At 42.9% G+C, this 17,147-nt stretch overlaps 1 protein-coding gene across 3 annotated transcripts in view; it reads right to left on the bottom strand.

The window, feature by feature from the left end:
* Positions 1-17,147, bottom strand: part of SHROOM3 (shroom family member 3) — a 413,191-nt gene that overhangs the window by 85,311 nt on the left and 310,733 nt on the right. For all 3 annotated transcript variants that reach the window (XM_075606730.1, XM_075606734.1, XM_075606741.1), the window contains one exon: positions 5,181-5,315. In XM_075606730.1, coding sequence (XP_075462845.1) covers positions 5,181-5,315 — 135 coding nt within the window. The remainder of the gene's footprint in view (positions 1-5,180; positions 5,316-17,147) is intronic.

The following is a 17,147-nucleotide window of genomic DNA, read 5'->3' as shown; positions in this document are numbered from 1 at the left end:
TCAAATCGCACCTGAAGGACACTACAGACGTATTGCATTTATTAGAGAGCGTAACATGGAAGAATGAGTTCATCATGGCCACTATAGATGTTACGTCTCTCTATACGTCTATAGAGAAAAATTTGGGCTGTGAAGCAGTGAGCTTCTTTCTTAAACAAGATCCAGATATGAATGAACAGCAAATACAATTCATTCTTGATAGCATTTGTTTTATACTTGACAAAAATTATTTTTGGTTTGATAACAACTTTTACATTCAGAGATGTGGTACCGCCATGGGTACGAGGTTTGCTCCCAGTTACGCCAATCTCTTTATGGGACTCTGGGAGGAACAGCACATATGGCCCGGTGGCGTGCTGGGGGCGGACCTTGTCCTTTGGCGGCGCTACATCGATGATGTGATTTTGATTTGGCAAGGCAGTCAGGAGAGTTTGGACGCCTTTCTGTCAGGTATAAATACAAATAATTATAACCTACAATTCACTTCTGCTACTAGTACAAGCTCCCTCAATTTCTTAGATCTCAATATTTATATAGAGAATGGCATTCTAAAAACTAGGTCCTATTTTAAGGAAGTGGACAGCAATAACTACATCTTACGTACAAGCTGCCACCAGAATTTATGGATGGACAATGTCCCTTATAATCAGTTCAGGAGGATGCGCCGTAATTGCACTGATACATTGGTATTTCATGATCAGTGCAATACACTAAAAGAACGCTTTGTTGAGAAACAGTACAATCCAGGACTCCTGGACGTTGCATTTGAAAAGGCTAATTGTCTAGATAGAAAGGATCTAATAATACCAAATAAAAAAGAGAAAGTTTTAAACACAAATTTTGACACAGCATTCTTAACTTCTTTTAATAAAGAATCAAACAAAATCAAGAAAATAGTCAACAAACATTGGCATGTTTTATTAAATGATCCAATTCTGAAGGATAACATACCACAACACCCCAAGGTGATCTTTAAAAAAGCTAGAAACCTGAAGGGGATGATAGCACCAAGTGCAATCAAAATGGTTGAATCAAATAAAAATAAAAATGGATGGCTTCAAAAATTGGAAGGATTCTATGGGTGTAGTTCATGCACCGCCTGTAGACATAAAAACCAAGATAAAAAGAAATTTAAGAGTAACAACAGAAATGAGGAATATAAAATAAAACAATATATGAATTGTAATTCAAACCACATAATTTACCTTCTTGAATGCCCATGTGGGCTACAATATGTGGGTAAAACAACACGAGCAATTAAGACACGCATCATAGAGCATTTGAGTAATATTAGACGAAGTGTTCAGACCCATAATGTATCTAAACATTTTTCCATATTTCACAACTCCAATGTAGCAGGATTAAAATTTACTGCTATAGAACATGTGGCACAACATTGGAGAGGTAGAGACAGAAATTTAGACCTAAGTAAAAGGGAAATGTACTGGGTACATAAACTCAACACTTTGACACCAAATGGTCTTAATGTGGATTTTGAGATTGCACCTTTCCTCTAATTATTGCACTTTGCATATGCACTTTGGCTATTTTGATATAATTCACATATTTAATCTGTATTTTTTATTCTTTTATATTAAATCATGCTGGTTTATTTTATACCTATGTCCCTTTAACTAATCAATGTCTTTTCTCTCTTTTCCCCTTGTGTATACATATGGATCCTCTCCATTTAATTACTATCAACTTGAGTTTTATTATGATCCTAGTTTTTTAATTATAGTTTTTAATTATGTTTTTATCTCTTAATATAGAGTGATTAAAATCAATTTATTATATGTATTTTATGCGTCGATATTTTTGGCCACAGAATTGTGTACCCTTGTGGGAGAATCTGTGTGTAAATTAATTAATTAAATGTGTTTTCAATTAGTATCTCAATTGATGATGCTATTTAAGTAACACCCATTAGGGGACATGATTATTGCTCCTGAGGAAGCTGCGGATGCAGTGAAACGCGTTGAGCCAAGCTAAGGAAGGAGACAGAGTACAGCTTTATCACAACCTGACGGTCTGATAGCCTGCTCCAACCCCAGAGGCACTGCTGCTGCGGCTCGGCGAGTCTTCCATACCCCCTGATCTTCCCGTCCTTACCGGAAGGCGTCACTCCGAGGCCAGGAAGTGACGTCAGACGCCATCTATCCGGACGAGGGGATACCCTCGAGGAGGGGATTTCTGAGTGGAGTGGAGGACATTTCCAACTGCCAAGCCGTTCGTGTAGCTGCCTGATATTCAAAGAAACCTTTATGTGAATGTGCTCACACGTTGCATTGTGAGTACACATTTCTATGCTTCTTTTATAAATTTTTAGTGTTACCTGGTACACACTATGTTTCCCTCTTTCTCTGTATGAATGCGGTTGCTGTTCTGTGAGAGCGAAAGCCCCGGCGATCACACCATCCAGCTTACAATCATCAGTGACTGCTGTATGCTGCTATCTTAGGCGGAGGAATATATTATTCAACTTTACATACAAAAACGCTGTTTTTTATCCTGCTTCTTGTAAGTAGGCGATCCGTAAGAGCCAAGTTTTTCCTGAATTCTGACCCATAATTGTCCTTAAGTACTACACTATGATTTGTTATTGTATGTTTTTTTCTGGGTGTTCCTGACGATCCTGCTCCCTTCCTGGTTATGGGTTGATCAGGGCTTGCTGGGGTGCGATCTTTTGGCTGGGTTTTTTTCCCTGAAAGCGCCGTGGCGCCATGCGGTCCGCCGCCATCTTGAGACTCCATCGTGCTGTCCCTGGCCCGTTGCGACGGAGAAAAGTATTTGGCAACTCCCTGATTGCTCGCTTTTTTGGCTTTTGACATCGCCTAGTTCTTTAGCTATCCGGGGGTGTAAGTGTTACCCGGCAATTTTGGGGAAAAATGTGGGTTTTTGCGTCTTTTAATGCGCGGGTCTATGGAGCTCCTCTTCTACCCATCCATACCGGGTGACGTCACCGGAAGTCCCCCCATTAGGTTTTATTTAAAATCATGCATGTCCCCTTTAATTATGGGGGGTGGGCTGTGTACAGGCTCTTTGTGCACTTCTAAGTATGTGACATTTTTAATACATTTGGAATCAATTTCTTCGTTTTTATTGATGAAGGTGCCCTAGTGCAGTTATTTCTCTCTAAATTGCTGTGCTATGCTAAAACGTACACAAGAAATACAAAATCCTGCTACAAGAATTCTAATAACAATTTCTACCCCTAAACCAAAAATAAATCGCAATTAAGCACTAAATAGAATAAAGTATAAGAGTATACAAACATGTGGGGTGCTAGTCCTGTGCCCAACAAAGACCTTATGAAAAAAAGAGAATTAGGAACCACTCCCAAAGAATAGGATCACCTAAAAAAGGGCTGCACTGGAAATACTGTGGCGGATAAACGCAGATAACTCAATATACCGTACGACTAGTGTAAATATAAAAGAATACATTTATTACATAAATACATCATACAAAAAATACTGCTATGGGGAATGTACTGAAACGGTCATCTTTAGCTACAGGACATGACTAGGCTAAAGCAGAGTGAATATGGGTAGAATACAGATGCTGTATTCGTGTCTGTCCCGTTGATGCGTTTGTGCTCCCCCTGAATTAGAGAGAGCACCCTGAAGTGTGGACTTCTTCTGAATTAGCCTGCACACTGTGGAAGGACACCTTAGCCCCCGAGTGTTGTGAGTAATTGTTTTCCACCACAAGTTTCTATTTAATATCTTGTCTGAAAACTTGTTTGGCAGAATAGTTTGTGGTGAATTTGTACAGACAGTACTCACCCTCATATAATTCAGAATACAGAAGCATGACTGGAATGACTCAAATAGATATGATTGCAATCAGGCCCGCCAAGAGGTTACTCAGGGCCCAGGACTACAGCCCCAGCCGAATAGTTGAGTGGGGGAAGGGTTGGGTGGCTGTTGGCCAAATTGAGCGTGGTGGGCTAGGGGGGATTGTGTAGACAGGCCCATTTGGTGGTAGGGTGGCAAGTCATGTCTCAATGGATGTGGATGCTCCCTGTGTTGGTGACCCCAACTACATTTTTGATGTAAAGCACAAATGAATATTTTATTTGAAATTTTGTTTATTTTTAGTGCTTATGCATGGGCATGGATAATATAGTTGAGCACGAAGCAGCACAACACTTGATGTGCCTTTCAGTTATTGGTAAATTATCACCTGTAGTATGTCATAAACAGGATTAAGTGGTTTATGTTCAAAGTGTCACCAAAAGGTAAACATATTCTCTGTTCATTGTTTTTTGCAATGACTCGTGATGCAGTACATCCATCTTCATTTTTGTGGTGAGCCTTAATGTAAAGTAATTAAAATGTGTGGTGTCATATTTATTTATTGGCAAAAAGATTGTATTTCATGCTGCAGTAACAGCACAAATATATTGAATCCAATATGTCTCCACCCTCAAAGGAGACAGTGGGGGAAACGATGTCTATCTAAGATCCCCTATAACAGACTAACAGCTTTGATAGCATACTGCACACAAGCATATCAAATCATACAGTCTCTAAATTCCCTTCCACCATATATGAGAGGAGTCTAGTGGGTATAAGTACTAGACATAATCTCTCTTCATCTATCTCTCTCCTGTCACACACTATTCATATTTATATCTTTTCCCCTATTTAATATGCAGTGACAATGTCATCACAGTGCTGGAGAAGACTTCAGCTCCTTACTTCTCCAGGGAAGACAACTTCATGGCATAGTTATTTTGTGTATAATTTTAAAAGCTATACAATGAAGCAACAAGGGTTACTACTTATATCTGATCTTAATTCAGGGGGACACTCATCTCCAGTATGCCCAATCATCTCAATTTTTAGAGAACACTACAGGATAGACTAATAAAACCCTACATCAATAAGATGAACCTTTAAAGCCCCGGAGGGTGGCGCAAAGCGGGTTGCTCACCCCTTGAGGGCTTCCAACAGGCCAGATTTTAAAGCTTTCCCTAATTACTGTAACACATACTTTACCAATGAACCTACCTGTAATTCTAATTAACACAACTTACTCAGGTATGCACTGCCCTGAAGTCCTGGCTCGTCAATAGCTCTTGAGGACCGAGCTGGGACAGTCCCTTGAATCAATTTTACATAGGACGTTTTTGTGAATTTATAGGATGACCTGAAACATTCCTGACCCTTTACCTGTTCCTAGTCCTCAGTTTAGGTCCTCTTCCGAAGCATACTGGTGGGCTATTGGATGGTCTAAGGATGATCGTTTCTAGACTGAGAGATTTAGTAGCAGAAGAGTCAACCAGATCCGCCTCAATAAATGTGTCCCTGTGAAAACATAGAATGACAGTATTTTTAAGTCAAGGCTGCCAATGTACAGACACCTTTGCAATTGAAACCCAAAAACAAATATTTTTTTCACAGGGTATCACCATTAATTTCAGCTCCAGGGACCCCCTGCTTCCTGAGATACTTACCTCCTTAGGGGGTTTCGGTATCAGCTCAGGTTTAGATGTCCCATTACATGGGCCAATAGGAAGACTTGACGTCATATGTGGCTTCCTATTGGCCCATGTGCTGAGAAACCTGAGCCGAGATCCCAGCACGCCTTAAGGAGTTGAGTATCTCGGGGAGAAGAGGGTCCTCTGAGCTGAAATTAACAGGGTTCAACTCCGGAGAACCCCCTGCTACAATCCTACATGTATTTAAAAAAATAAAAAGCAAGGCAGCAGTGCTATTACTGTCTCCATCTTGCTGCCCTCTGAGAACTGCCACCCCTATGTGGCGTGTTACCTGCTTAACGCCTAAGAACGGGTCTGCCCAGGTACCTCAGGAAGGAAAACTGGAGTTGTATCTCTAGCATGCAAGTTGATCAAAAATGTACTAATTTTGGGAGATAACACCTCCGGTTTTTCTTACCACAGCTTGATGTATCTGGGTCAAAGTGTAATGCACTAGGAGGTCGACTACTTATTGACATAAACCCAATATACTCCTTTATTTACAGACTTGCAATTCTACTTGCTTTTTAAAGCAAAGTGTCATTCTTAAAAGGTTATCTCCCTTTTCTGCTGTTAGAGCGTAAGGGGGTAATTCATTGAGGTGTGATGGTGACGATTCGGCACTACCATGCTGAATCTCCGACTCAAGTTACTGGAAGTTTCCGTCCAGTTTTGACACAATTTTTGACACAATTTTAGAGCCTTCTGCTTGTCAGCCTTTACTGGCAACTAAACAACAATATTTTACAGTACCAATAAAAATGGAATCCAACATGGCCAGGTCTATGATTCATGCAAAAATATCAGTCCATTTCATGCATTTTCTTCTAATCTAATGTTTTATTCTTCCTTTAGCTGAATCTCTCTGGGCCAAGACCATGCCACATTATGGACTATATTTATTAGGCAGTGCCATTCATGGATGGTCTGTAAGGCGTCTTCGGGCGCCAGCAGGTGTCTTATGGAGTAGCACTGCTTAGTAAATCTGGGTGTAAGTGGTGTTTGCTCCAGTTCGGTGCTGCTCTGCAGTCTATACAACATGTAAATATTTCATCAGCTACGGCTCAGATATTTCCCATGGATTTACATTCCGTATATATAGGAGGCAAGTCTTCTTTGAAACCATTTAAAAAAAACCACAGGTGTGGGGCGAGATTTTGAAGCCGTGCATTGCAGGAGAGCAGCATTTTTCAACTTTATAGAAGAATGTTACTAGACCTCAATTCTCACGTTAAGTGTTCAGGCTGCGGAATGGTCACTGGTTTTATTCGGTTCCCATATTGTGCAGCTGTCCAGTATTACGTCTTAAACATTGTTACAAACAACGAGATACAAGTTCTGTATAACATTGGTATTTTTTTGCTGAATTCCTTGGCTACCTGCAGTGATTGCAGTTTGTTCAGGTGCACAGTGTGGTATTTTATTTGCAGTGCTCCCCCCCCCCCACCAAAGCCTATAAGAGTTAAAAGCAGCAATACTACCCCCCCTTTTTTCCCCTTCTTTGTATATGTAAAGCATGTGACAATGTGTAATGCTACATTCTTACCTAAGCTGGCAATCGTTTGGTGCTCCTGTTCTAAATCTTTAAAAATCCTGATTGTGTGCCTAAGGCTAAGGCCCCGCTCCCTCAGTCAGCGGCGCGCTGACAGGCACAGACCGCGATATGCGGTCTGAGGGAACCGGGAGCCGGAGCGGGAGGGGGGCGGGAGTGGGAGTGGGCGTGGTTTGAGCGGAGGGACCCGCTACTCCCCCCCTCCCTCCACGGGCTCGGTCTCCCGGGCTGCAGGAGGGAGCTGCTGCGGGCTGCAGGTATGTAAGCATCTCCCGCTCCCTCCCCCTTCCCCACAAATGCCCCCCTCACACACGCTGATACACACACACACACCACCCCCTTACCTTGTGTAGGAAGCTGTCTGACAGCTCCCGCCCCCACCGTTGATAGGCTCATCATCGCACCACGTGACGCGTCACCGCTCGGGATCACAATTTTCTTGCATCCCCTGCCGGCTGACGCGTCACAGCGCGTAGTGAGCCGTGCAGCGAGGGGGGACTGGGACATGCTCAGAAGGATTCCCCTGCTGGTGGAGAACGCTCACGTTGCCGCCCGCGCCGCGGGTCCCAGCCCTAACATAATGGCCGTCTTTCAGTTTTCATCAGTCCTTCAGTCAGTGTAACTCAGCAGCTTCAATATATCCTTATATTACTAAGGTAACATTAGCTATTGTTACAGTTTGCAGCTCAAACTGCTGGGAATATTGGCAACAAATGATCACAAACAGGAAAGTGTTGCACAAATGTTGCACTGCTGGGGAGGATGGGCTGCGAATCTTTTCCCATGAGCATTTCCTGCTCTTGTTTTTCTAGCGTGAACTCCCCCCCCCCCCCCCATGATTTTCTTCATCTCTAGCTTCTGTGGTTACCATGGTAACCTTCAGACGAATGCTCTGGGGAGAGCTGCATTTTAACCTCCGGGATAAGCGTTTTGAAACGCTTATATATCGCCTGAACAAAGCATTCGTTTTAAAAATAGAAACAGTAAAAAAAAAAAAAAAATGTAGAATAAACCTTTCACATTAGTGTTGAAAGAGCTTTCTAATCGTGATAAAAAAAGGAGTGCACTCTCCTGCGATTAACCACAACACCACTGCTTTTTATGCGACAGTACTTCAAATATTGGCTACTAATAAAGACTGTAATTAACTGAGCGTTCTTTTACGTGCTTAGCATGAAATCACAACACAAGTTGCATACAAATGCAGTTACACTCGACAACCTACAGCATATTGGAGTGAAAGTACTCAGCCATTTCACACCTCTATTAATATTATTCATGCTTGTTTTATCATTTGTAGATTCACAGATTTGGGCCCAAAAAGCACAGTCACAAATATCCTAGATCATAATTCTTTTATTATTAGTCCCAGATTCATACCTGAGGGAATAACGCAGTGGGAATAAGTTACAGTTATCAGGGCTGATATAAAAAAGCTTTTAGAAAAATACAGCGGTGCTCTTATTTAAAAGTCTCACACAAATTCCTATGTATCAGGAGTGCCACATCGAGGTTGGCATGGAGAGACTCCATAAAATCACATCCCCCCATTTTAATATAAGAGGGCGAGGAGCTGAACCACATTCATTGTAACCGCCTAGTTCCCGAGATAGTTACAGCGGAAGGTAGCGCTTGCAGGGGAAACAAAATGGCGGCATAAATATCCAGTGTCATGCGGTATGACGCGGGGGTTGACCTTGCGGCTCCCTATTGGCCTTCGTAAAATGGGGGTATTTAAATTACCCCGAGGTACGGGCGCAATCTTTCTCGGTATATATCTTAAGAGCAAGGTAGTCATGTAGCTGAAATGAAAGAGATTGAACTCTGGGAAACTAGTCAAAGTCTTCCAGCCACCTGCAGTGGTATCTCTGGCTGGCATCCAGAATTTCTCCAACACTTACACTTAATGGATGATTTCATCAAATGCAGGATAAGGTACCTTAAGGAATTAGGGCTGAAAAATGTCATGCAAATATTAGATACAGTAGCTGTTCCATGGTGTATCTTTTTCAATCAAGTAACAGCTACTCGAAAGCATGTTAAGGTTAAATGGAGGAAGTTAACACATTAAAAGACTCAGCACTCAATTCTCATTATAAATCATGTGTAATAATAACAACGTTGTCCAGTGATTCTCAACCAGGGCGGTGGGAATTCCTTGTGTGGCACATCCCAAGCTAGTTGTGTCACAAAAAGGTTTTGAAACAAAATAAAAAAATAAAAAATGGAAACACTGTATTTACAATTAACAGTACAGCACAACATCTTTAAAATGATTGTTTAGCATCGGCCTGACATTGAAAACCATGCCCATTGAAGGAATAAGCGTGATGAAGCCAGGGAAGACATGGGATGCCTTCTGTCCATCCCCCAACAGATTTCTCCAAGAAACCGTACTATTAAACACTGTAAAAAGCATAGAAACACACATTTAAAGCAGCAATCCTACCCAAAATTTCTGTAAATTTGGAAGATCACATCATCCAATCGGAAGACACAATGGCATCTGTTGTAACTTGCTATATTGGCCTGCCGTTTGGCAACCATTTTATTTCCCCGGGATGGGGGCTGAAGACAGGCAGCTAAAATGATAAATGCCTGAGGAGCCGGGTATTCTGCGAGCTTAAAATATATAGCGCCTCCGCACCAGAAGATATCCCGGCTCTAATCATGTTAAAATCCATATATATATATTTTTAAAGCAGTTGGGATGACTGCTTTAATAAGTCTACAAAACCAATTTTTTATTTATTTATAGCAAGAGGAGAAGGATTGCTAGTTTCTGTCTTCAATGCATTAGAGCAGAAGTCCAAGCTGCCGGTTTCCCCCTTTATTATGTGCATCAATACAGTTCACACAATGAAAACTAATTAGATAAGTTGCCGGTCAATCCGTTCACTAGGGGTTCACTAAATGGCTGTCAGTGCAGCAGAAGAGGACCAAAGATGCAAAGTTATGTGGGGAAGATCATGTGACCAGGCAGTCACTAGATACAATTGGTGCACTGCTAGAGAGAGGGCAGGGCTCAAAAAGGGATGTGCCAAAGCATGTTTCAAAAGAGGAAGGGGATATGACTTTGTAAATGGTTGCTATAAAACAAAAAATGCTTGTTGCATTCTAATACATTAAAAATGTCATTGACCGTTGTTTGAAAAAAATGCTTAAAAGTATTTTCTCTATAAATAGTGTATCTTTACTGTACAGTATATCTTAATGTCTATGTGTGTGTGTGAATCTATCTCACGCAGTCTGCATTTGTCACACACAGATGGTAACTGCTTGCTACTCCATTTCATCTGCTCAGCTGAGTTACTCTGTCACACGCCTTAACTCATATGCAGCGCCCAGACTGTGTGATCCACTTGTGCTGCCAGCTCAATAGCTCTACTGCCCACTGGGCTACTGTATGTTTCAGTCTCCTGGCTGAAACAGCGGATAAAACAATCTGCACCAGATTTCTGAAAGCAAAAAAAATTCCAAAGGCTTTCAAGGGAATAACTTTTCTGTGCTACATCTGGTGCAGTTTTATGCCCTGGTTTTGCAGCATGGAGACTTAGATATATAACCTCTCCCACAGCGTCACACTGATAAAACCATATTTGAATAGCTGTGAGCACGTTATTCGCCATACAGTATGTTGAAACTTCTAACTTCTGTCACAAAACCATGTAAAGCCATAATATGCCATTCTATTGTTGAAACAAAGGAACCAACTCATTGTTAATCATTCCCAGTGTGATGTTTGCTTCGGATAGCAACGTAAGCGCCTTAATCAGGTAGGTTCAGGTATTGTTGATTTACGATAGTATTTTGTCCGTTGTCTGAGAACCACTTTTTTCTTGTTAACGTAGATCAATAAGGATGTAGCATAAAAAAATAATTCCATTGTGAGTCTATGTTTTAAATGTGTTTTAATTACCTAATTTCCCCTGATCCCAGAGCCGGTGATAGCTAAAACATTCACATTATAGGAACACATTGAGGACTATTCAGTACACAGATTGTCCGGCACTCTTGCAGTTTAATGAATAACCCTATTGAGCTTTGTTATCCAGGTTTCAAGTTGTGGATGTGTCACACATTTATTATACTTTTATTCCCATGAAATATACATCACCTTCCACTTTGATAAAAGAGATTATAGCCCAACCTGTACAAAGTCCCAGCATCTTATCTTGCCAGTATTGTCATCTTGTCACTTGATTGTTCAATTATTAATTGTCTAGCAATAACCATCTTTCAATGTTCTTAACATTTATTTTAGCGGTTCCTTCTCTTTTAAGGTTGAAATTGACTTTTGTATATATAAAATAAAATATACCCTGTATGGGGTGTGTGCCGAGCACGTGCATTAGAAGTGAAACTTCTTTGTGTTTTCTAACTCTCAAAAGTCTTTCATTCAATCCAAATTAAAATCAAAATACAATTTCAGTGATAAATGCAAAGAAGTTTGACTTAGGTTGAGTCCATGGTGTGGGAGACGGTGTGGAGGCGTCCGCACGGGGCGCGATCAGATTGCCTTAAGGCATTGATCGCACTCATAGACTGTGTGGGCGCACATGGGCGGAGGCAGGAGGGGAAACTGATTTCTTGGCGCGACACACTGGTCACGTGAACGGTTTCCCAATGAGGGCGAACCAGCTCTGTGACACCCCTGGGAACGCCCCTAGGAACACCCCCTATGGCCTGTCGACCATGGCCAGGGAAAGCGCCGGCTTTCCCACAGCCTCCGCACGCCTCAGCGCGGGCGAAGGCCCCATGGCCCGGGCCTTAGTACACGGGTGCTCGGCACACACCCTTTTTTTTTTCTCCAATAATTATTACAGTTACTATATTATATTCATCTATATACAATTCATGTGTTATATGTTTACACAGCTTTGATGTTTTGCACTTCTGTCTTTTTTTATTATAAATGGTAGATGTATAAATGTTTTCCTACTTGCACTTCTATATTTATAGTGTGTGTACCGAAGTCTGAGTCTGTGGATACTGGCGCAAGCACTGACGCCTCTGTGCATGTGCAACCTACACTGGGTACCTCTGCGCATATGCCGGCGGTGCTGGGTGGCTCTGCGCATGCGTATGTAACGCCACCTTCTGCGCATGCTCTAGGCGTGGTGCAACAGACCAGCTCTGCGCATGCGGTAGTGGCCGTGCCTGCACATGTGCCAGTGTCTGGCTGCCTCTGCGCATGCGCCGTCACCGTCCTCTTCCTGTGCGCATGCGCCTGCACGCGCATGATGGCATTTTCATCTCCACCAACGAGTAGGCAGCAGATGCGCACGTGTCACTGCACGTGGCATACGCTTCTAAGCAGCGTGACGTCACTTCCGTTACAGTACTTCCGTCTCCATGAAGGACATTTGTGCCAGTAGAGACGTTTCACTTCAAAAAACATCTTAATTACTGCTGGTCACACATAACAGGTTCCCACCAACTGCACAGCCACACCTGCGACTCCTATTTGGGGATTTCTGGTACAAACAATTTACCGGGGAAGATTTAACCATTTAGTGTATCTGTGCTGCAGCCCTTCAGCACTAAATGGGTTCAGAAGCCAGAGTTAGTTTCTCTACTATTCTAATGCAACACATGCAATGTATCAAGCATTCCAAATGCTGCTTTGCTGTAAGCCTGACTAAGCAGGAACACCATGGCACATCTCCTAGCGTACAGGTCACAAAGAGCTTTGGCCCATATGTACTAAGGGGTGCTAATCGGTTAGGCACCTTCAGACACTTTGATATGAGCTCGGTTTAGTTGACCATGGTGCCAACTCATCATGGACGCTGCCTTCTTTCTCTGCGTCAATTACATGTTTCAATTCTGGGTAGGTGCTAAACTTTTCTCCTGAGACATCAGTGTCGCATTAAAGAAATATGATTTGCAACTTGTTCCCATTTAACTCCAGTGCACAACAACGAAAAGGAGAAGTCTTCTGTCAGCAGCTTAATGCACTGCAGCCAACAGGTGTAGCACACATAAACTAGGGTCTCGGTTCACAAACAGGTGAAACCTTAATTTGGTTTGATCATAATGTTCACCAAAGGGCAATTCACTGAAGTGTGGTTATTGCTGCTATGCAGTATTGTCCATTCAGTTAAAAGGCCAACATAATGTAATATCATCAATCTAGGAGTAGTGATTGACCTTACTAGAGTACAGAGAATCATGTTTTTATGTTCCGTTTAAAATAGGGAATAAAGATAGCTTTGTATTGAATATAATAACTAATCCTTCTTACATTTTTTTCTTTAGAATAGTTTGCATTTTATTCAATGCGAACACAATCCTATACTTCTTGCTGCACTCAGATACACCCGCACAAGCCTGCATACACAAGCCTGCACACACAAGCCTGCACACACAAGCAACAAAACCCCTAATCCTTTTCTCAGTACACGTTTGCAAGCTAAACAGCAGCAAAGGATGATCATTCATTTAAGGAAAACTTGGTTTTATTCTAAACTTGGTGTTGGCCCTCGGATTTTTGAGAAAATGAACACGTTCTTTGCTCAGGAAAGAGGCTTAATCCTCACTTGGCCATGGAGGATTAATTGTACTTGGAAAGATGCTCACATGTACATTTCTGTCCTGCGCCAACTGCACTATACATACACTGTATTCTGAATTCATTATGCAGTCAGTGGGACAAATACAGGCAAAGACATATTGACTGAGTGTCTACTTAAGTATTTATGAGGTGTTATGTACCAAGTCCATTGAAGTGCTGTGTACACAGAAACTAAGCAAGTTCTTAATACCCCAACTAGATGATGGGTCCCTAATGTATTTGTTGTAGTTTCTGTCTTCCTCTGCCTGTATTATGCTACCTGGGCAGAGTTACAGCACCATTCCACACGGCTCCCTTTTTGGGGGATCCTGTGATGTACTGGGACCCCACTGTTCCCAGTCTGGCACCAGGTAGAATATGTGCCCGCAGGACACAAAATGAGTCAGAGCTCAGTCAGACGCCCAATAGAGAACTATCGACATCATCGGGAGACGACGTTGAGATGTTCGATTCGTGACTCCGTGGCCATATGTGTAGTTTTTTTGTTTTGTGTCAAAACCGGCAAGAAAAAAACGACAAATATCTAGGAAACCGGGGAGCCCCAGGACATCAGGAGACCATAGATGAGATCCAGGGACCCCCCCAGTTCAGTATTCTCATAAAACATATATTACCGAATGTGACTGTAACAGTAATTAAAAATCAATATCAAGTGAAACGATACCAATAAAATCCCTACCTAGTAAACACATTTGACAAGGTGTAATGCTTGTTCTTTTCCGAGCACACCGTCTAGTGTAATCATCATTTTAAACTGCGGCTTTAAATTGATTTATTGAGGCTAAACTCTGATACTTGGTAAGTACAAGGGGGCCCAGAGTGCCGGGTCTAAGGCCTCGGGCATAGACACTTTTCCCGTGCGGAGGCGTGCTGAGGCTCAAGGAAAGCGGGTGCTTTCCCTGGCCTTAGGGCGCGCGCTGTCCGTGGGCGTGTCTGGGGGCGGGCCAATGACATCACGGAGCTGGTTCGCCCTCATTGGGCGAAACGCTGACCGTGACCGGCCCTGCACTCCGGCGAGCGCCAAATCTAAAATGTAGGTAAGACACACGCTTCCGCAAGTGTGCGGAAGCGGGCTCGAGCCCCTGCTAAAGCCGCTCTCATTGCGGCTGCAGGGGCTCAGTGCTGAGCGTGAGCGCGCCTCAGCACGGGTCAGCAAGGCTGATCCTACTATGTCCCAGGCCTAACATTGTATTTCTTAGAACACTGAAGAGAGGGAAAGGGCCCAAAATATTCCTGTCCCTCCGCACCCCACAATTCATTCATTTAAACATAGCTAAACCTAGACTGATTACATATAGAAGTGGCAGGCATCCGGAGCAACAGCAAAACAAACGGCATTCTCCCTCCAAGGGAGAATACGGGACTACTTGCCCTATGTGTGTACTCCAATAAAGCCTTTTCCTGCCCGTGGGTTTCGACTGCCAGTCATTGCCGTGTATTTTGCTGTTGCTCCTGGTGCCTGCCACTTCTTCTACAGACTTCACTGTGATCCAGGAGGCACGCTGCCCAGGGAGTGTGGGAGGCTTTCTCACGGCTGCAGACAGGACCGACAGGGCAGGCACAGCCACCTCGGACTACATCTACCCGCTTGGATCAGCTTTACGGGGTCGAGGTGACCAGAAACGGGGGTAAGAAGTTATCTTTCCATACCTCTGGGTCCGCCTCCCTTTGCGAAGTGGCACTGCCACTGTGAAATCTCTCTCAAACATGGCATCAATATACACAGATAAGACTGTGTGTCAGCACCACCCCAGAGCGCAAGACAGTATCACATACAGTATACCTTGATTAAAAATAGACTTTGCACACAGCCTGTATTTCTTTACTGTGATACTGCTGAAGAATTTGTTGATAAAGTTTTTGAACTGTAACCCCCCTTTGCGATTACAATTACCTTAATGGGTTAACTGTATGGGCTCACACAGGGTAACACCCTTTCCTCATGACGCTGGGTAACTACGCAGAATGATAGCCCCACCCTCTTCTGCCCAGTGATAGTGACATCGTGGCAGGATATATATAGGAGGGAGAGGGTTCTAGAAGGTCAGGTCCCTGGAGTAATTGAAGAGGGGGGATCTCACTGTGAATAGTGTATATAGGTTTATACTCTAGATATGTCTAGGATAGGGTAAGAATTCCCTTTATTGTTTTGTAGTTAGGGACAGTGCCCTGTTTGGGAAGCTTTCCCAGGCATGACTCCACACTACTCTAAAGGTTTACAGAGGCAGTGGGGGAAACCACAGGCTGCAGCCCCTAGGCATAGTTGGACCAGTGCTATCGGAGGGTCCAGAGCTGACTCTAACCCAGAAGGCTACGTGATAGCATTCAGTACCTGAGACAGGGATACTGATCACAGACAGAGAGAGTGTAGTACGTGGCCCTACAAGGACCTAAAGGAGGTGGAGCACTATCAACACTATAGAGCAAGGGGATCCCTTATGTAACAGGAGTCAGCACTTTCCGAGAGGGCCAAGATAGGGGGCATCTAGGGAAGATGATACAGAGCACACACAGAGAATAGTGATCATATTGTACATGAAGTGATGCATACTGTGTAAGTGAGACTTTATCGATGGTGATTAATAAAGCTACTGTTTGTATGAATAAAATTCCTGACGCCCATCATACCAACGCCCAGTCTGCACGTATCCAGCACTCCGACAAGGTAATCAACTCTGAGCAAGCCAAGATAAGAGACATTAGATGTAAACTCCCTAGGACCCAGGCAGAGGGTTACAGAACAATTTTGTGTTTAGTTTTGCTATGGACAAAAATATATGTAGGTTACTGTAACAAATATTGCCAAACAGCAAAAAGTGTTTATTTGATCAAAGTAAAGTAGAGTACAGTAGAGCAAAGTAGAACATTTTCAATAAAAGCAGTGTTACATAAAGGAGACCCAGTGTGGGGACTGTGTGCTCTCAGTTAGTAAGGTGTCCCGGGTTCACATGCCCCGGGTTCCAATATTTAGGGGGCAGTTCAATATATGCTGAAGTAGACCATCAGAAGACACTTATTGACTTGAAAGAGGGTTTCTTCTGAGTATATTGAACTACCCCATTAGACTGTACTTACTGTATATCTTTCAGAGCAAGACAAGAAATAAAGGTACTCATTGGAAGTCACAAAGTTACATAATACAAAGACCAGGGGACATGTGCAGACATTTTCACCTGCCATATACTGTATAAAACAAATAAAAGGAGGCCCTTTTGTTTACTCAATCAACATCTGGAACTTGCTACAACTGGAGGTTGTGATAGAAAGTAACATTAATAAGCTAGATCTATTCATGACGAGTAAGCCCAACAATGGCCAGTAGCAGGATCAAACGTACGTCAGGGGATAGGGGGTGCGTGATGCCTTATGCTGCACTCATCTTGAAGCTTCCAGTACATGCCACTGTGGGAGGCAGGATGGACCATTTGGTCTGACCCAGTATTGGCAGTTCTTACAGCATGTTTCTTTGCTGCGCTTGTACTGCATTGTTTAGTAGAAGCAATACACCAGTGGTGACGGACCAATAAATG

This window comes from Ascaphus truei, chromosome 1 (genome assembly GCF_040206685.1).
Source record: "Ascaphus truei isolate aAscTru1 chromosome 1, aAscTru1.hap1, whole genome shotgun sequence".
Lineage (NCBI taxonomy): Eukaryota > Metazoa > Chordata > Amphibia > Anura > Ascaphidae > Ascaphus > Ascaphus truei.
Note: the sequence above shows the minus strand (reverse complement) of the source record. Positions and strands in the feature narration are given on the sequence as shown.